Below are 20,428 nucleotides of genomic sequence, written 5' to 3' on the forward strand. Positions count from 1 at the left end.
TGCCTGTCAGCTCGCACCCCCAGCACTCGGCAGTCCCACCGCTCCTCACACATCCTGGGTCTCATTTCTCTCCTTTCCTCATTCAAATTCCACGGCCATTGCTTAAAATTACCCACGAGAACTGGATCCGAGAACTGTCGAGTGTGGAGATGCCGTCAGCGAGCCTGTCTGCGTGTGAGCGCAGCGCTCTTGTCTTCCAGCCCGAACATTTCTACTCCGGGGTCTGACCCATCTCTGTTCATTTCTATACAAGAAGAGCTTCCCGAAGCAGAAATAGAAGAACCATTTGGATGTGCATTTTACACCTCTTTTCACAGAGACCAAGTGGTACAAAAATAAGAACTCTGCCGGGGATCTGCGCTATTCTGTTATCACGGCCCTGGGTGTGAGGCAGCTGTTCTCCTACGGGACAGGGCTGCTGCCATCTCATGGGCTGACTCTCCTGCTTTCACCAACGGTCACGAGCCTGGCATCGGGTCCAGCCCGGCCCGTGCGCAGTGCCCATCCCCCCAGCCCCCCAGCAGCCTTCTCTGTGTCACAAAATGTGGGGGAGTCTTTGCACCTGACCTGGAGACCCCTCTGTTCCCCAGGGAGCCTTCCAGGATGCCTGCCTCAGCGCACAACCTGAGCGTGGTGGGAAAGTTAAAGAACATGACGGTGGACGAGTGCTTCCAGTCTCGGAACACAGTGCTCCAGGGGCAGCCCTTCGGGGGTATCCCCACCGTGCTGTTCCTCAACATCATCTTGTGGGTGGTGAGTCCTGTAACCGCAGGGGTGGACGGTCAGACTTTCACAGTTGATGCGGTGGGGGCCCCAGTGCCCCAAATGGGCACCAGCCACAGTGATGCGAACTGCCTGAATGTCAGTCCTGCCCAGGGTGGCCCGGGTGGGGGCCTCAGGGACAGGGGGCTAAAAGAACAGGCAGAATTGCTGGGATTCTCTTCCATGCATCATTGTCCAAAGGTCCACCTGGCTGGCACTCTTGGGCCTCCCTTCTCTTTCCTCTTTCTGTTGTTCAAGGGACATGCCTGTCCCAAGTTTTAAACATGCCATTATCTCCTTCATTCAACCCACTCGGCACCCACTCTGTGCCGGGAAGCTGCTGACGCAGAGGAGAAAGGGCCCTGCCCTGACAGAGCTCACCTTCTAGGGGGGCTCTCTGGGGACCTCAGGGACAGGTTCTCCCCCTTGGGAATGCAGGGGGCTGGCCACGGGGAAGGTACCCGTGGACTCTCCCGCCTCATATGGCTTTCCCTGGCCCGTAGCTCATCCTGGTGGTTTACTCCTTCCTCCGAAAAGCTGCGTGGGACTACGGGCGCCTGGCTCTGCTGATACACAATGACAGGTGAGGGTGGGGCAGGGTGGGGGAGCTGCTTACTCCCTTGGGGAGGACGTGCCCCTCCCCCCACCAGGACCAGGACGTGGCTCTGCCGGGTCATGCGCTGCAGCAGGCGTCTCATTAGCAGGTGGCAACTCAGCACCATCCCCTGCCCCTGCTCTGCCCTCCGTTAGAAAGGGACTTGGAGGGCGGCCATGTCTGGGCACAAGGGCAGTCTTTTCTCTGCTCTCACACTTTCTGGATCCCGTGGCTGGACTCCCAAGGTGTGGCGTGCACCTGGCACCGGGGGTGATGCGGTCTGTCCCCGAGCTGTGTGCTCAGCAAAGGAGCTGGGGCACGCCGCAACCCAGGGAGCAGACAGGGAGCAAGGCAGGCGTCTGAGGCCTTTTCTTTCCTTCTCTGCCTCTCTGGCACCTTCCCTGGCTGGCAGCCTGACCTCGCTGATCTACGGGGAGCAGAGCGAGAAGACATCTCCCTCGGAGATCTCTTTGGAGATGGAACGCAGGGACAAGGTGAGTGCTGGAAGTGGTCTGGGCCCTAGGCGGGGTCCCAGGCCTGGGCAGGCAGTGGTGGTGTGGCCAGCAAGGGGCACGGCTGGGACTCTGAGGCTTTGCAGTCAGCCAGACTCAGCCCCTTCCGGAAGTGTGACCTTGGGCAAACTCCTCAGCCTCCTGAGACTCAGTTTCCCCATCTGAAAGATGGAGCTATTAACCATACCTACCTCTGGGGAGCCCAGTAAGTGTTAACTGATTAGAACATCTAAGAGAGATTTTGGTAAAGTAATTTCTCTTCTCTTCTCCAATCTCCAACTCTCCTGACACCCATGCTCACAACTGCACTTGCTCTCGCTACACTGATACTTCTACGTTCTGTCTCCAGCTAACTCTTTCTCCGGCCTCTATCCCCAGTCATCCAATGGCCTTCAGACTGTCTCCACATGGACATGGTAAAGGCATTTTGAATTCAATATGTCCAAAACATTCCATGGTATCTGCCAACTCCCCCGTCCCCATGGCCCTGAACACGGACTCTTCTCACTGTCCTCCTGGAGTCCCCCCTCGCTCTCGCCCAGGCCCCTGAGCATGGCCAATCCATTACCGAGCTGTGCTGCTTTCCCCTCCATTTTGTTTCTCTGTCCCTCCAGCTCCTCCCAGCCCAGCCTCCATCAGTCTCCTGCTCGGATGACCGCAATAGCTCTAACTGACCTACCTCATCCATTTTCCACCTGCATTCAGAGCGGTCCCCATGAATGGGGACACAGATTCCTCTGCATAAACCTTCAGTGTCTTCCTAATACCCTTGCAGCGAACTGCAGATGCCTAGCCGTGGCCCACGAATTCGTCCGTTGTCCTCCTGTCCAGCCTCTCTCTCCCCTCCCTGCTCCCCCAGTCCTACCATGTTGGCCACTGTTCAGCTCCTCCAGGTGCCACCTCCTCCTTTCCACCAGACCTGTCCCAGGCTCTTCCCTCTCCCCCTCCCCAGTGGCCCTTCTCCAAGTCACCCACCCTTTGTTCAGATTTCACTGTAAGCACCACTTCCCTGGGGAGCCTAACCACCCCGTGTGGGTCCAGATCTCTTGTCATATACTCAGGAAAATGCATTCCTTTAACGTGCTTACCCTGCCTCTGAGCCCTCGTCTGCACGATCAGTCTGGTGTGCCTGCCTCCCCCAGTAAGAGCAGTGAGAGCAGGCACCGAACTTGGATTCGGTCACCCCTGCACCGCAGCATCCAGGCCAGCCTGTCCCGTAATTAGCATCGGGTACATATTTGTTGGATGCAGTAAGGAGAATTGTATTCCTTCCATGTCATCCCTCGAGAGACTGGGTCCTTTACTTACCAGGATCTGCCCTGGACAAAGTGTGACGCCTTGGACAGGTGACTTCATCTCTTGGAGGCTTCATTGGTAGAATGAGGACAGCAACACCTGCCTTGCAAGGTGGCTCTCGGGTTTATCTTTAGAAACATCACTTTGATTTGCTTTTTTCCCCTTTTACAATGACAGAAAGATCATTTTATTTTTAAAAACCTAAGAAGATAAATCATTATGGCAGCAGTGAGGAGGTCAAACCGAAGAGGGTTGAAATTAAATTAGACAAGGGGGGGAGAGTGCAGCGAGGCAGCCCCCACGTGGCCAGCCAGGGTGGTGGGGCCTTGGCCAGGGCTCGGCAGTGTGGCAAAGCAAACGGTCTCGCCATAGTGCCCCAAGCAAGCTGGGCAGGTGTGTTACCCCTACGTGGAAGGGATGAGGATGACAGGGGACCGGATCGCTGTCACTGTCTCATCCACTGAGCCGGCTCCCAGGGCAGGAGAAGAGGGGAGGTGGTGTCTGCCTCTCATGCTACTGTTCAGCTGCTGAGTTCTCCGAATGGTTTGTGCCTTCATAGCTGCAACGTACGCGCAGGGAGTGTGTGTGTGTGTGTGTGTGTGTGTGGCGTGTGTGTGTGTGTGTGTGTGTGTGTGTGTGGTGTGTGTGCGCACACGCATGCACACGCACACACACTAAGAGAGGGATGGATCCACACAGGCTCCCATGTCTGTGCAATTTTCATGGGCACACGGGCCGCACTGCTACTGATGACTTCTGCCCTTTCCTGGGTGATCTGTCCTGTGTATATTCCGGTACACACCTGTGCACTGTCAGGGAAGGAGCAGCAGCGCATTCCCAGGAAGGTGTGGCCTCAGTTGTGCATAAACTTGAGGGGCCGTCAAGAAACATACCTGTTCCCTTAATAACTTGCACCTGTGTTTGCCCAAGGTGGGCAGTGGGGAAAGACTTCCCATGCGGGGAGGGGTGGCTGGGCTGAGAGGCCTTAACTAGCAAGTCACCCTTCCCTGGGATGTTCTCGGTCGCTGCTGCCACCGCCATGCTATTTCCCTTCATTGCTCTGACTCGTACCTGAGCACCTGTACTTAGTTTAGCTCCCCTGGACATAGCTGGGGAAATGGTGCCCCTGCAGGGAACACCCCCTGTTGGCCATTCCCACTATCCATCAACCTGGCACAGGGAAGGGAACTTAGAAGGTGGGCCTTCTGCAGAAGGGAGCAAGGGACTCCTTCTGTTTCTTTTTTGCCTGTCCTCGTGGCTTCCTTTTGGGAAATATCTCTCCCCCAGTCCATGTGGTTCTGGGGGACTGTCATTTAAGTGGGCCTGCCTGGGTCACAGAAATAACACGTGACCCAAATCAGGCCAATCAAGAGCTACAACCTTGTCCAAGGGTTCTCTAAGCCCCCTGGAATCCCAGAAAGAAGCGTGCACCAGGGTATCTTAACCAGCTACCAGATCGGGCAGCTTTTAGAGCCTCAGGCCCCAGCCCACCTCATGCACACCCTTCCCAAGCTGACTCTCTAGCCCCCCACCAACCTCCCCGTGGCCGCAGCCACCGTTCCCCACCACCCAGAAACTCCAGACAGCAAGACCCCCAAGAAAAAGGCATCTTCAACAAGACAGGACCCTCAGATGCAAGAGAAGAAACCCAGCTCAGACTAGTTTTAAGACAAAAGGGTTATTTGTGGCTAAAGTCTGGGGAAATTTAAGAAAAGTGACTGCTTCAGGCATAGCTAGATCCAGGAGGTCCAGCGGTACCGCCAGGATCCCCCTCTCTGGTCCTTTTCCTGCTGAACTGGTTTTTTTCTCAGACAAGCTGTCTGCCCATGGCATCAAAGATGGCACCAGCCACTCTAGGCTTCGTGGTGTTTACGAAGGTGCAGGAACTCAGGGGGAGGGTGGGGAGAGAGAAGAAGAGACGCTCCTTCCCCCAACATCCATCTTAGTCCCCTTAAGGGAATTTTAATTGGCCCCACTTTGGTCTTGTTCCTATTGGCCCACCAATCCCTGGAGGCAATTGGTGGACAACACACGGGACCACCTGCATCCAGGGAGGGGCATCTCCCAGAAGGAAGCAGCCAGGGACGAGGGATGGACGGAAAGCAGTAGAGTCTGCCCCAGAAGGAGTCCCTTCTCCACCTCCCATCCGAGGCCCACCTTCTGGGCTCTCTTTTCTGTAACAGGATGGCGGAGATGTCCACCCACTTCAACAGTCACCACTGGCTCCAGAACAAGCCTTCTGGCTCTTTCCTGGGATGGAGGCCCCTTCCGACAGTGTCGCAGCTGCCTCGGTGACCACAGGCTGCCCCGGGGCTACCCAGGGCCTGGGCTTTCTCACATTTCTCTCCTTTTCTCGCAGGGCTTCTGTTCCTGGTTCATCAACAGCCTCACCATGAGGTAAGTGCCTGAGCTCTGGGAGCTTTGACAGTGTTGCCTGGGGGTTAGGGATGGGGGCATGGCATCTCCTGGCAGAATTAGCCCCCAGCCCAGTGACAAGCCCACCCCCGACTCCCTACCTACCACCTCGGCCTGGCACAGACAGACGACGCTTTCCTGGGTCACAGCTGGTGAAATGGGAACTGGACGTCGCCCACCACCCATGTTATCTCTGCCACAGCCCTCAGGGAAGGACCACTTGTAATAGCCGAATTATCACTCACATGCTTGCAAAGATGCTTCCGTGAATGCCACACTAGGAAACAGAAATCCCCTGCGTGCCACGGGCTTGATGTCTGTGAACATCATTCATCATGTTTGTCCAGAGGGAGCAAAAACATCGGGCAGAAGGACAGGCTTCCTGTCTTGGCCCGGATTGCAGAGGGACAGCACTCACCCACCCCACCTTCTGGCTCTCTCTGCTGCTTGCCCCACTTGGCAGGCAGGCAGACCCCACGTCACCCGCTTTCTCCTGGTTCCCACCACCAGCCAGACACTTCAGCCGAGCACAGCTCACCAGAACTCTATGTTCCCACCACGTGTGTGTACACATGTGCACACTCACATGCACGCTTGTCCGTGCATGCAGCTGTGCACATGGCTGTCTCCACGTCAGAGCCCTGCATGCTGCTGGGCTCTCCCTGAATATGCCCCACCTGCCTGCCCTGCCCATCCTTCAAACCCCCCACCCCCACCCAAAGGCTCCTTTCGGGGAGGGTCTCCCATGGGAACCTATTGTCTGGGAAGGCGGGAAGGCAGGGCATTGCACTGTGTCCGGCACCCCTTGACAGCAGTGTCATGGAAGATGGCTTAATGCATTTACTAAGCAGGGACAAGTCATCCAGAGTCCCCTGCACGAACCCATTTTTTGGAGAAACAAATGTTAACAAGACTCCCTACATAGCTTTCATAACGGGGAGGTGATTATTACTCTGGGAATGGCGTTTGGGAAGGAGAGAAATGAATTCTAACTGCGGGATTCAGGGAAGGTGTAGTTTTGAGCTGGGCCTTGAAGGACGGGAAGAATTTCAACAGGTGCGATGCGGGAGGCACATCAGAAATAAAGGAGTGTGTGAGCAAAGGACTGTTGCAGAGACGAGTAGGGAGGGAGTGTCCAGAAATGGCGAATCTGGTGTGTCTGGACCTGGTTAGTGGGAGGGTAAAAGATTGGTCTGGAAGCTGGGGTCTTGACTGCCATACTGAGAATCGTGGGTTTTGGTCTAGAGACAGCAGGGAATTACGTGGTAATTTTGAGCAGGAAACTCAGGATGATACCTGTGTGCAGGCAAGAGCGTGGGGGTGAATAGTAGTTGGGAAAGTCTAAGGTCAGGGTGAACAGCTAAGGAGGCCACCCCAGTGGTCAAGGTGGGAGGTGGTGGTGACCTGAACTGGGGCAGTGACCAGGGAAACCGAGGGAGGGGACAGATGGGAGGGAGATCACAGGGCTCCAGTCGGTAGGTTGTGCCCTGGTTAAGAAAGGAGGAGAAATGGAGGTCTGGTTTCTGGGGAGGATAGTAATGCCATTACTATTACTATAATTAAACACAAAATCATGTCAGTGCAAGCATGTGAGTTAACGTTTGAAGTAGTGAAAGGATGAATGAACGCTGGATTTCAAGAGCGCTTCTGGGCTCCTAAGTGTGTGTCTGTAACACAGCGTCTATCTTGGTATGTCTGGGAAATTCAGCGAAATGCGCTTCAGGCGTAACAGAGGCTTTGAGAAGAAGGGCAATACTTTCCAAAAACTCAAAACTTGGGGGTGAGGGGATAATCTGTGCTCCTTTTCCTCCACCTGCCCCCAGCGTAAGTTGTGGCCACACTGGCTCCCGAGGCATGTCCCTGTTCATGTGTCTCTCGCAGGGACGAGGATCTGATCAGCAAGTGTGGGGACGACGCGCGCATCTACGTCACGTTCCAGTACCACCTCATCATCTTCATGCTCATCATCTGCATCCCCTCCCTGGGCATCATCCTGCCCATCAACTACACGGGAAACGTTCTGGGTAGGCAGAGCTCAGTGGGCCCCGGGGCCTGGCCACAAGACCTAACAGGCAGCCGGGGAGGCCGGGCAGAGCTGGGAGGGCCAGAAATCTGGATTTCAGTCCCGCCTCTGGAAGCTTGTTGTCATGTGACCTTAGACCAGCCGGGCTTGGTTCTCTGGTGTGGAGACTGAAGATGACCCCTCCTTCGTCACAAGTTTGGTCCTGGGCCTGGCACCTAACAGGCATGCAGTATTAATTCCGTTTGGAGCTCAATGTTTATTCGTGTCCCTATGCCGCACCTGGCCAGGTGTGCAGGGAGGCCCTTTTGTGACATGTGACCCACTACACAGATCCCTGGCCCCCCTGTGATGGACACAGCACTGTAAGTGTAGAATTTGTCTCATAGGACTTCTACCCACGCTCACTGGAACAGGGCAAGTCCTTTTGGCAGAGCAGCATCGTGGATGAAGGTTTGGCTTCGAAGACAGAAAAATCCTGGCTCTGCACGTTTGCCCACACCTGCTCCCCAGAAAATACCTTTGCCCAAGCTAGCAAGTTACTGAATCTTATACTTGGCAAATCAGCCTTTCTAGGCATTGGTCTCCTCACCTGTCTTGGGGACTGGAGATAATGTGCAAAGTGCCTAGCACAGTGGTCGAAACACAGTAGGTGCTCAATGAATGGCAGCTGCCAGTATTGCCCCTAGAATCATGAGGATGACGGAGCCGTAGGGAGGCTGCGCAGCTGGGCCATGCAGAATAGCACCTTCAACGCCCAGGTGGTGGCCAGATGTACCATGATGCCCCAGGTTTCTACCGGTTTCTCTTCAGCCAGAGGTAGACCTTAATTAATTCAGTGTAGCACATTGAATGTGCCACCAAATTCCACTACCAGAGTAAATGCCATCTGAGTCCTGTCTTTCTGATTCTCGGAGCTAGTGAGATGTTTGAACCAACAGACTGATACACTTAGCCGGAAATGAAGCACGGTCACATTTTTGGACACTGCCAATGATGATAGTGTTACTAATTTCATCATTCTGCCCGTGGCCGGATAGCCGGTTCCTTCAAAACGCAATCACTGGGTGTCTATTATGTGCCAGTTGTTGGAGATACCACCCAAAGACTTGGTCTCATTTTCCCACCGAGAGCCCCAGTCAGCAGTGCCAGGGAGACGAGGCCTCTGAGGTTTTGTCGGAAGCTGGGGACAAGCTCTGGGGCCCCAGAAGGAAGAGCAGGACGTAGGAAAGTATCTCTAGACCCCAGGCATCTTTCATCCAGGAACCCTGAATTCTGGCACCCACAGCCATCCAAGAGCCAGGCTCAAGGTCGGCAACTTCCTTGTCTTTCAGACCGGAGCAGTCACTTTGGGCGGACCACCATCGTCAATGTCTCTACAGAGTAGGTACCTGATCTTCTCACCTCCCGTTCTGCTGGTCGGGGCACTGGCGGGGAGAGGTCTGTGGCGTCGGTCCATAACATGAGCACCGCTTTGCTGATGAGAAAAGCTGTTTCCCGGGAACCCGGGTCCCGAGTGGGATGCCAGAGCTGCATCCTCTGGGTGGGGCAGGACTCTTGTTGTCTCCACGTCCTCATCTGTCACGAGTGAAACCACCCAAACTGCCACTCCTGAAGACATGGAGAGGTGGTGCTAGTTGCTTAGGACGTCCAGCTCCGGAGAGGCAGGCACCCTGCACTGAGAGAGGTTTGAGATGTCCCCCTGCCCACCCATAGGTTCAGGTCGGCCCTCACAGAACTGAGTTACCGAATCATGATCTGACAGTCTCCCCCTCTGATGCTGTGTCAGAGGGATGGAGGAATCGGAGACTTGGGTTCATGCCCACCTTTGCCCACCTGGCCCTGGATCTGGGGCAGCGCACCATCCGCTCTGAGCTTTGGTCCTTGTCCATGTTCACAGTAGGGGAAGGGCCGTTGGCCATGATCTCTAAGCCCCTCCCCCTGGCAGCCCAGGAACCCGTGGGTTTCAACATCAGCCAAATTGGCAGCCACATCAATTTGTACTGAGCCAAACGTGGCCCTGCTGGTCCACGCTGAGGCCCACGAGGTGTCTGGGACAGGCTTTGCTGACTTCCTGACGAAGCTGCGGAAGCAGTTTCAGCAAGTGTGAGTGGGGTTCACACACCCCCGCCACACTCTGCTCCCGCACCCCTGCCCCTCTGCCCCCTGCACTCCTGCGATAGACCTTGGAGCAGACTGGCTTCACCAAAACTCTAAAATCAGCAGAACGGGGCCATGGCATCCCCTCACCTCCCCTTTCAGCCAGCTCCTCCCCTGGAGGCTGCCAGCCAGAGCAGGGCTGCTGGTGCCTTCCCTACGCCGGGTGCAGGCCTAAGATGCCCACACCTTAGCAAGAGAAAGTGAATTCTAATAGAGCAGCAAAGGCCTTTGATATCCACGAATCCATACTGGCCGAGAGCTGGAACGTTCCTTGGAGACCATGTAACCTTGCCCCTCTGTGGAAATGGAGGACCGAGGCATCTAGCTCGATGGGGTGGCCTGTGGAGTGTCACGCCTGGGCCAGGGAGTGTGGCAGTTGTTCTGAAGCAAGGTGGGCCTTGCTTTCTCTCCTCAACCCACACCGAGTCAGGCGGGCCCGATTTCTGAACGGTAATCCTGCCCAGATGCCTTGGGACAGCATCAGGTGAGTCCCAAGCAGGGGTGGCAAACATGGCCAAAGTGCCACCACTCTTCCTACCCCAGGGGAGGCATAGCGAATTGTCTGGCCCTCCTCTCTCCAGGCCTGCACGTGACCCCGGGGCCCTCCTCATGTGGCCCGCTGGGCACAGTGCCGGCACGGGCAAGGTGACATAGTGAGGAAGTCTCAATACTGCAGCAGCTCCGGTTCACCTCCCTGCCCTGCTACTGCTGAGTGACCGTAGGTGTCACCCACCCACTCCACCCTCATTTCCCTGTGGGTGACATGAGGATAATCGCAGTCCTACCGTGCATGGCCGTGGGGGTCTCGTGAGCAAATGCACATACAACACTCAGTCCCCCCTGGATCTGGCACCTTGTGAGCACTCAATAAATGCTGGCCTTTATTAGCTGGGGCGGGCCCCCCTCCCCACTGATGTCCCTTCCAAGGTACCTGAGTGTCTGGACTCCAAGAAGGTGGTCCTGAGAAGGCTGCTTGTGGGGTGGGTGGGGGGTCCAGGAAGACTGAGGGGTCGGAGAGGGGGATCCGGGGAGACTGGTGGGTGAGGGGGGTCTGGGGGTCTGTGTGGGGTGGGAGGGGGCCCAGGGGCGGTATGGTGGGCTCTGTGATACCCGCAGCCTGCCATGCGGGCGCCCCTCATGCTGCTCCTCCTCCTCCGGCAGGAGCAAGCTCCTGTGGCTGCATAGCCTCCTGTCTTTCCTGTACTTCATCACCAACTTCATATTCATGGCTCACCACGCCATGGGGTTTGCGCCCAAGAAGAGCCAAAAGGTGAGTAAATGCAGCACTAGCAGGGCGGCCCTTCCTGGCCAGATCCCCCTCCCGGCCAGGCCGCCCTTGCCCAGCCTTCCCAGGAGTCCCACCGTGGTACATCCTGGGGGGTCCCCTGAGCAGGGGCCAGCTCCACCCCTCGGCCCTGGAGGACAGTCACCTGCCCCCACCTCTCCAGCGCCACCCCCACCCCGCTGAAACTTTCCAAACTGGTTGGCAAATAGCTGCTGCCCATGTAGTCCATCCCTGCACCTCTGCTGCCCCGGCCCCTCCCCAAGGCCCCCTGGACCTCCCGCCATCCACGAACCAAAGGATTAACAAGCCCCTGGTGGGGGTTGGGGGGAGGGGGGGACCTTCCGAGTGGCCAGGGCCCCCTGCTGACTGCAGGGCGGATATTTTGCCTGGCCCTGCCCACACCAGCTGGGCCTGCGCCCTGCCCTTCTGCAATCTCCCTGAGGTCAGAGACCCCCTGTCCCATCCTGTGCACCCCACTGTCTCAGTTTGGGAGACCCCACCCCACTGCCCAAGCAGACCCTGAGACAAGGATTGCGTAGCATTCATTTATTTGGGAGACGATTTCGGAAAAGGCCAGTAGGGGACTAGGGAAGTGAGATGGGGAGGAGAAGGCAGCCGACACAGGGAATGCTGAGTGGCAGCTTGTCATCGTGGGCCCCTGGGCGCAATCCCAGCGGGGAACTCCAGGGGGGCCGGTGTGGAACACACGCCCCAGAATTTTCCCAGCCTAGAGGTGAGCACTCTGGTATTTTTCCACACACTCCCTGTCCACCACTGGTTGTGTTACATACAGCAAGTGTTACAGCGGGTGGTCCTGAGGACAAACCAAGCGGCACACAGAGAGTCGGAGAATCAAGGTTTATTCGCCGGCAGGCTCGGAGGGGTCTTGCCACCCAAGTCCGAGCCCCATCTACCCGATTTTTCCCACTTTTATTAAGTTGGGGTGGTCCAAGGGGTGGGGTCTCAGGTGGCTAATGCGCCGCCAGGTAATAGGGTAGTTGATGTGCCAGGTAATAGGTTTAGTGTTATGTTGTGAGGGTCTTCCGTGAGGGGTGGGGGCCTCAGGTGGCTGATGCACCAGGTAATAGATGGAGGTTTTCCTTATCAGTTGGGGGCTGCATTTGGGGGCTTTAACTCCCTACTCCTTGCTTGCCCTGCACACAAACCAAACACACCTGCAAGGCCAGGAAGGGGCCGTGGACAGGGTCTCAGCATTTGCAGCAGGCAGTGCCTTTGGTGTACAGCGATGAATGCCGGTGGCAGGCACTAGCAGTGCCACCTGTCTGGCCCAGCACCCATGCTCTGGTGGGGAAGGGCAGCAGTGACAATGAGGGTGACGTCATTGGCTCCCTTCCTCAGCCTTTCAAAGGTTCAGTGGAGTGGGGTCAGGTCTCAGGGGCTGTCCACCCAAAAGGACTGATTCCCTTTAGCCGGCCTGAGTGGAAATGCACCTACCCTAAAAAGTGGCCCCGAACGCTCAGCCTGCCAGGCATGGTGGCTTTGTCTCCTCTGACCAGCGTGGGCTTGGCTACTTTGGTTTTCCCTATTGTCACCAGAGGCATCTGCCAAGATCCCTGAATCTTTGGCATGGTCCACCAGACTGTCATCTTGAAGGTGATGGCTCAGGAAGGCATTTCCCAGTCACAGAATAAAGTATTAAGTTTTGGGGAGGCTTCCCCATGCTCTCCCCAGAGTCTCGCTCGCCTCCCAGCTCCCCTGGCAAGCGTAATGATAGGGATTTCCCTAGCGACGTGGGGCTTTATGCTGCAACAGTGGCAGTTCCAGGGAGACCAAAAATCATCGTGGGCAGCCAGGGGGCGTGTACAGCCCTTCTCACTCATGCGCTCCTGTCCTCCACTCCGGCCCCGTCTGCAGCCTCCTGCCCTCCCTCTCTTGCCCACAGCCGCCCATGGCAGGGGGCCCAGAGAGGGCCACAGACAATAACAGAGGCACGGGTTTGCTGACCTCAGAGCTGCCAGGCTCAGCTGGCACACCACAGGCTGGGGAAGCTGGCACGTGGCTTACTCCCAGGAGGCACTGGGCATCAGGTAGCCTGGCGTGAGCAGGAGCCCCCAGCCACCAGAAGACCCCGATATCTGGAATTCCTGTGCAAGCACAGTCTTCTTTCTCCATTTACCCTTCCCGCCCAGGTCACAAGGACACTAATGATCACCTATGTGCCCACAGACGTCGAAGACCCAGAAATCATCATTAAGCATTTTCAGTAAGTGGCTGGGGTGGGCCGAGGCATGGATGGCCTCCTCCTGGTAGCCCTGCCTGGGTCCTCACGTGGTAGTGGATTGGCGCAGGATGGTGGGGCTAGGGACACCCCAGATGGTGGCTCTCCCTGGGTTCAGCTCAGGATTGGCCTTTTAGAATGGGGAGGGCCGCTGGCGCTGGAGCAGGGTTTCTGAAGTCAGGGGTTTCCTGCGTGGCATGCGTGATGTGAGTGATGCTAATTTTCCTTTCCCCCGCTGCTCCGACTACTGAGTCCAGGGAGCCCTTGGGTCACAGCTATTTAGAGCAGATCTTCTTGAGACCTCATGTGTGACCCAAAGTTCCTAGCCCCAGGGACACTGTCCACTGAGCTAATTATCTCTTTGTGAGCAGCTTTCTGCTGGGTTCCCCGGTAGTTGGAGATCTACCCCCAGCCCTGTTCTGAGTCGTGTAGGGAGGATTCGGCAGCTCTCAGATTATCAGGGTTCAAACCCTGAAGTTTGGCCTTAGGAGCAAGCATGGACTCTCCCATCCGGGAGCCCCAGAAAGCTGAGCCACCCAGCCTCGTGGGCTGTCGCAGTGGGCAGGGGGCCGGGACAGCACATCCCCGACCCCACAGGCTGACTCAGCATCCATGTTTGTGGCTGTAGTGAAGCCTATCCAGGGTGCATGGTGACCAGAGTCCACTTCTGCTATGACGTCAAGAACCTGATCGACTTGGATGATCAGAGGTGAGCCCACAGCAGGGCCTTCCGGGGTCTGGGGTGGGGTAGAAGGGGAGGATGGGGCTCTGCTGGCCCCTGACTGGAAGGTCCTTCCCCCTCATCCGCCGCTGGCAGGCGCCATGCCATGCGGGGCCGACTCTTCTACACAGCCAAGGCCAAGAAGACCGGGAAGGTGATGATTAGGATCCACCCCTGCTCCCGCCTGTGCTTCTGCCAGTGCTGGACCTGCTTCAAGGAGGTAACTGGTGTGGGCATCGGGGGGATGGCAAGGGTGGGTGGTGACCTGGGGCTCCAAGCCCCGTGCCCTTGCCCGCAGCTCTGGGCCCCAGGCCTCAATCAGGTGTGCTCCGGTGCTGCGGCACCTGGCTCCTCCCTCCCCTTCCACCGCGTCCTGCCTCCCTGTTGAGCATGCAGAGGAGATATAGCCTTTCTGGGGCCACCTCCGGAGCAATCCAGGCAGGCTGGTCTTAGATGGGAGGACCAGAGAGAAGGACCAAAGAGAACACAGCTGGCTGCAGTGGGCTGTCAGGCCTTGAGCTTCCAAAGAGATAGGACAGGAATGTTTGAAGGCAACAAGCTCCATCTGATCATCCGACCACTGTGGCTGGAGGAGGCCTCAAAACTTGGAATCAGGGCAGTGTTAGGGTGTGAGAGCAAGTGCATGCGGGTTTTGAGAAAAGATTTCTCCAGACAAAGAATAGGACAGAAAAAAGAAGTTGGGGGTCAGGCGGACTCAGCCTGCTGGCTTATCCCTCCAGGAAGAAGGAGATAGTCTCTCCCACCCAGGCCAGGGGGATGGCTGGAGGAACAGGTGCAGGAGGTTGGAAGGCACACCCCAGGGCCTGACCTCCCCCTCCTGCTCTAAAGTCAGAGCAGCCTCTTTCTAAGTGCCAAACACAGATTCGCAGCTGAATCCAAACGGAACCTCTGATGGGCTCTTTGCCAGGTGACTGTGTGTATGTGATGGCCAATGCCTTCAACAATATCCCTCCACAAATACCATATTCTGCTCCATGTGGCTACTTCAGCAAGCATAGCAGGAGCTACTCAGCTCCCCCAGCAACCAACAAGTCAGGAAACCACAAAGTTCTCAGGAGATGAATTTCTAGTTGCCCCACTCTGCACTGAGGGTCCCCTCCACCCAAATTTCTGTGGTGACAAGGTTACAGAGCAGGGAACAAAGGGCAGCATTAGGACTGTGTTCATCAACAAAGCAACCACTTGTTATAGACTTGGTCCTCCCTCAAATACTCCTCCTGGCTTCACAAGGGTTTGCTAGTCAGTCTCTTGCTGATTGAAGGGGCAAATACTAATACACACCACCAACCAGAAAGCACAAGTGCAAACCTGGCAGAAGCAGCAGCATATCATGAGTCAATGACAGTGATCCCAGCGAATTGCTCAAAACCCAACCCGAAGCCGTGAGGCTGGCAGAGTCAGGCCTGTGAGCAACTGAAGAAGAGAAACCTGACCAGGGTGAGGACAGGAGGTGGCTTCAGAGAGAAGACATGGAGATCAAAGAACCAAGAGAAGCCCTCCAGAACTGTTTACGAAAAAGAGACTCTGGGCTTGAGCTGCAAAAGTCAAGTGTGAAGTAAAGAATATGCAACCCTGAAAATCTGGCAGAAAAATATAGCCAAAATTCTTTGTTTATTCTAAGCACTAACATATGGTTATCATTAAAATCTACATTTTGTTAAATATAAAATAAAATCATTTTCATTTTAAAAAAAAGAAAAGTTTATTTACTTTTCCCTGGCAGAAAAAGGGCCAACACAGAAGTGAAGGAGGTAGAGGATGTTGGCAGAGAGGACCAGGTATTCAGGCTTTTATTTAGGGGGTGAACAAGGTTTGTGGCTGTAGCCAAATTAACAGGGTACTGCTGCATCCACTCCGTTCTTTCTTCTCGGCGGCAGGATGATAGCAGAAACGGCGGCAGGATGTCAAAGTGCCAGAGTCAGCTCCCCGGCCTTTCCTTGGAGACAGGATTATCGCAGGAGATGTGACTCTGCCCTGGAGACGTGGCTGAGGGCTGAGCTTGGACCCTGCTGTTCACTTGGGAACTTTTCAGACTGTAAAAAATAGATTTTCAAAGTCAATCTAGAAAGAGAAAGATTTACATCTTTTTTCCATCTGTTCAGCTCTTTTCAAAAGTTCTGCAAAACGGAACTCCCGCGGGATGGCTGTTAGTGAGAGAACTGATAGGACTGATCTTTCACTATTACTAGGAAATTGCAGGATTAGATATTTTCCTGTGGATTTTTGCAAGGCCGCCCCTTTCAGGCAGGACTGAATTCCAGCCAGTCCAGAAAAAGAATAGTTCCCCCTCTCCTGAAAATGGTGCAAACACATCTTATCACCTCTCTGGGGTGCCCCCCAAGTCTGAAAGCACCCCCTTACCCTCAGCCATGCCTCACTTTCCCCAGATCTAAGGGCAGGGAGCAAATTGCAGAGTCACAGCTTCTTCTTGTTCTAGAGGTGGGACTTCGGAGCCCACCCAGGGTCCTGAGCGAGATCTTTGCCAGGCTTCACGGCCCCCGACTCACAGGCTGCTGAGGGGAGAGGCGCCTCGTGTCCAGGCGAGGCCTTCCTGGGGCTCTGGCCTCTCCAGGTCTGAGGGCCACCTCTCGCCCCAGGTAGACGCAGAGCAGTACTACAGTGAGCTGGAGGAGCAGCTGACCGATGAGTTCAACGCGGAGCTCAACCGTGTCCCGCTGAAGCGACTCGACCTGATCTTTGTCACCTTCCAGGACTCGCGGATGGCGAAGCGGTGAGTACCAGGGCAGTGGCTTGCGGTGCCCTGCCCAGCCCTGAGAGTGGGCCTCTGCTTCTCTGACACCGGCCTCTGTCACCCCTCTCCCAGCCAAGGGGCAGAGGAGAGCCAGCCTCCCTCCAGTTTGCCATATTCTGACCTTCCCTCAGCCCCTCCACAACCCCCCGTGGACCACCGACGAGACGTCTGACTCCCCAGGGAGATGGCTGTACCGTCTCCCCCAGCTGCCGCGGCCCCCCTGGTCTGTAGGGATGCCCAGGCCTGGGCTCCTCACTCCCGTATGCCCTTGCTCCAGCACACAGGTGGTCAGCGTAGCCTTGGACCTTATGGTTCCTCTTCCAGCCTTGACACCCGTGGTATCCATTCTCCCCCTCACGGCACGCACATCGCCCGCTCTCTTCACCACAGAGAGTCAGTATGGAGAAGCCCTGTTTGTCCTCCTCTCCTGCTGCAGGCCTCTGCCCACGCCCGTTCATAGCCCTCCAGTCCCCCTCTTCTCTGCCCCAGCCTCTGGCAGCCCCACCTCGACAGGGAGTGAATCAGGTTCACTCTGGAATGTTCCGGAAGGATCCTTATGACTGGGCCAACGTCCTAAGGGAGCTCCAGAATCATCAGTCTAGCGTTGTGGGGCCTCTTCTCCCTGGGGCAGCCTGATCATGCACAGAACTTTGTCCTCACCCACCCAAGCCCTGCAGAGGGACAGTGGAGCCGCCTAGATCGTGGTCGCAAGCAATGGTGCTCCATTGTGCAAGTCGCTTGCATTCAGACTTCTCATCTCTCAAATGTGGTGACCGATTTCTGCCTGCCCACCTCCCAGAGGGTTGACAGGAACATGTGTTCTGTTTAATGTGTGTGTGTGTGTGTGTGTGTGTGTGTGTGTGTGTTGTATAAAGCAATACACCTACACAAGATAATATTGTTCACTTTCTGAGACATCATCATTTGGTTGAGAGGATCTGCGGCTTGAGTTAGAAGGCCAAAGATGGGGCTCCAGGGCCAGTACCTGCCCTCCTCGTTTGTGTCTCTAGGCACCTCGATTTAGTAATGTGTGATTGAGATGATATTGATCACCAATTAGTACACAGAAAGAACTCAATAATTGGCAGTTACTGATATTAAGATGAGGCTAAAATTAGTACCTCCCTCTCAAAGAAAGAGCATGTCTGTGCTGTCACTGCTGTTAAGAAGGAAAGGCGGAGACAGACCCAGTGGTACCCTCCCCTTCCTGGGCAGCCCAGGCTCCCTCGCATGCCCCTTCCTCCAGATTCGGGGCCTTAGAGACTGTCCACCTGTAAGGTCCCGGGAGGCATATCCAAGGCTTCGAGATGAGCTCCCATGCGTGGGACTGCCACAGGAGCCCTGGGACCCTGGCATGAGACCCTCCTAAGCCCATCCTCCCACCCCCAGACCTCTGTCTCCTCCTCCTCTTCTGTCTTTGCAGCGTCCAGGAGGATTACAAGTACGTCCAGTGTGGCGTGCACCCCCAGCAGTCCTCAGTGACCACCATCGTCAAGTCCTACAACTGGAGGGTCGCTCTCGCCCCACACCCCAAAGACATTATTTGGTAAGCCCGCTCTCCTCCGAGCTCTCCTGAGACTGAAGGCAACCAGAGGACAGGGCCTTCTCTCCCCACTTTATTGCCCAACAGAGACTCCCCGGAGACTATGCCCAGGGCTGTCCAAACATGGCCCCCACTGGCTGTGCCGCGGACTCTCCTGAGCACCACAGCCTCTGCTGACCGCCAAACTCACCCCCACAGTGTGCAAGGTGCCCAGTCCTTGCGGAAAAGGTTTTTCCTGCAGAAAGAACCCAGGTCCACTTTTTGCTCACCTGTGTGATATATTCAGAGCCTTTGCAAACGTTGTAACTGAGGGCTGGCCAAGGGGCCCACTGCGTGCAGGGCTGCACCCAGGGGCTGAATTAGACCAGACCAGCCTGGGTCCACAGTCAGCATGCAGGAACAGCACGTGGCTGTCTCTAACGACTATCTCTAAGTGTGCCTCCCACTCCCTCCCTGCCCAGGAAACACCTCTCTGTCCGCCGCTTCTTTTGGTGGGCCCGCTTCATCTTGATCAACACCTTCCTCTTCTTCCTCTTCTTCTTCCTCACCACGCCTGCCATCATCATCAACACCATTGACATGTACAACGTCACCCGCCCCATCGAGAACCTGCAGGTGCCTCCTCTGCTCAGGCCAGGCCTGGGGGTCCCCGGGGAGATCAAGGAAAAACTCAGGCGAGGATGGGTGGGGCCGACACACCGGTGGTGCAAATGGTGGGGCAGGGTGTTCTTTGTGCTGAGGGATGAAGGCGGGTCATTGCCCATCTTAGGGATGGGGCTGGAGAGGAAAGGAGATGGGGGAGCTGCAGGTCCTGGGGCAAGTTTGTGGGGACGGGTGGTCCGGTCAGCATGGGCTCAGAGGGCTTCATCATCCCAGGCCAGCCAGGAGTGTGGCAGGTGTGAACGGCTCTGTTCTCGCCAAGTTCCCTTGGGCTGAAAGTTCCTGGTTTGAGGGGTGGGGTTGAGGGTGAGGAAGAGTAAGGTAAGTCCCCGCACGGCCTTCTGAGGGAAGTGGGGACTCCAGATTTGTCCCCACCTCCCCAGTGTTCAGACCCCTCCACTCCCGGTGGGGAGCCCTCGGCCGGTGGGAGCCGTCCCTGAAGATACGGGACACCCTGTCCTGACAGCGCGGCCCAGAGGGAGCACCAGCCCTTTCCCACGTCTGTAGCTTCAAGGCCGTTACAAGGAGCCTAGAAGGCCCCTCCTGCTCTGCTGTCCCCATCCCAGCACCACACAGCAAAGTCAAGCCACACCACTTCTGCTGCTGACTTCTGTTCCCTTTTGTCACCTTCATGATAGGCCCCAGGCGACATGCATCCTGGGAGCACCACAGCATTCCCTGGGCATTCTCCTCCCCCTGCTCACACATCGTCACAGCAGGAGCAGTGCCACTCAGGAAAGCTCAGGCTGTCCCTCCAGTGACCTCAGCATAGAAGGCCTGGCCCCTTGGGGACTCCAACTGACCTTGGAGTGTCAGCCTCTGCCTGCCCCCAGCCAGGCAGACTCCTGGCCAGGAAGGCACGGGAGAGAGGCCAGGCCCCCATGCACCCTCCAGGAAGGCAGTCTGCCCTAGGATTGAGCTGGAGGAGAAGAGGGACATGGGAGGAGTCAGGACAGGCCTGCGAGGGGACGGGGCTTCTTGCGCTGACATCTCTCCTGCCCTCCTCCCCTCTGCCTTTCAGAGCCCCATCGTGACCCAGTTCTTCCCCTCCGTGATGCTCTGGGCCTTCACGGTGATACTGCCTTTGATCGTCTACTTCTCCGCCTTCCTAGAGGCCCACTGGACCAGGTAACCTGGGGGCCTCCTCTCCTACTCCCCTAGCCCTGCCGTTTTCCCAGCCTCTCCCCCTGTCCTAGCCACCCTCACCAGCCTGGCACTTGGGCCTCCCCTCTGGCCTAAGGAGGAGAATTGATATGGGATGGTCTTAACACCTGAAACCACCCCAAAACACCGCCAGGTGTTTTCACTTTGGACAGAGGGCCTGGGTTGTCTCTGGGCCTCCGGCCTCCAAGCCCTCCTTAGGCTGTTCCCTCAGCCCCCGGCCACATGCTGCAGGGATGGAGCCCGGCAGTGCCAGGAGATAGGGACAGAAAGCGCAGATGAAAAG

At 56.4% G+C, this 20,428-nt stretch overlaps 1 protein-coding gene across 1 annotated transcript in view; it reads left to right on the forward strand.

Moving 5' to 3' along the window:
• Nucleotides 1-603: 603 nt before the first annotated feature.
• TMEM63C (transmembrane protein 63C) overlaps nt 604-20,428 on the forward strand; it is a 30,335-nt gene continuing 10,510 nt past the window's right edge. The window contains exons 1-14 of the mRNA XM_012656259.1: nt 604-753; nt 1,266-1,345; nt 1,770-1,851; nt 5,525-5,562; nt 7,462-7,604; nt 8,935-8,983; nt 10,922-11,030; nt 13,196-13,269; nt 13,913-13,993; nt 14,102-14,225; nt 16,624-16,757; nt 18,202-18,324; nt 18,783-18,936; nt 20,003-20,109. Coding sequence (XP_012511713.1) covers nt 604-753; nt 1,266-1,345; nt 1,770-1,851; nt 5,525-5,562; nt 7,462-7,604; nt 8,935-8,983; nt 10,922-11,030; nt 13,196-13,269; nt 13,913-13,993; nt 14,102-14,225; nt 16,624-16,757; nt 18,202-18,324; nt 18,783-18,936; nt 20,003-20,109 — 1,448 coding nt within the window. The remainder of the gene's footprint in view (nt 754-1,265; nt 1,346-1,769; nt 1,852-5,524; nt 5,563-7,461; nt 7,605-8,934; nt 8,984-10,921; nt 11,031-13,195; nt 13,270-13,912; nt 13,994-14,101; nt 14,226-16,623; nt 16,758-18,201; nt 18,325-18,782; nt 18,937-20,002; nt 20,110-20,428) is intronic.

This window comes from Propithecus coquereli, unplaced genomic scaffold (assembly GCF_000956105.1).
Source record: "Propithecus coquereli isolate 6110/MARCELLA unplaced genomic scaffold, Pcoq_1.0 Scaffold5, whole genome shotgun sequence".
NCBI lineage: Eukaryota > Metazoa > Chordata > Mammalia > Primates > Indriidae > Propithecus > Propithecus coquereli.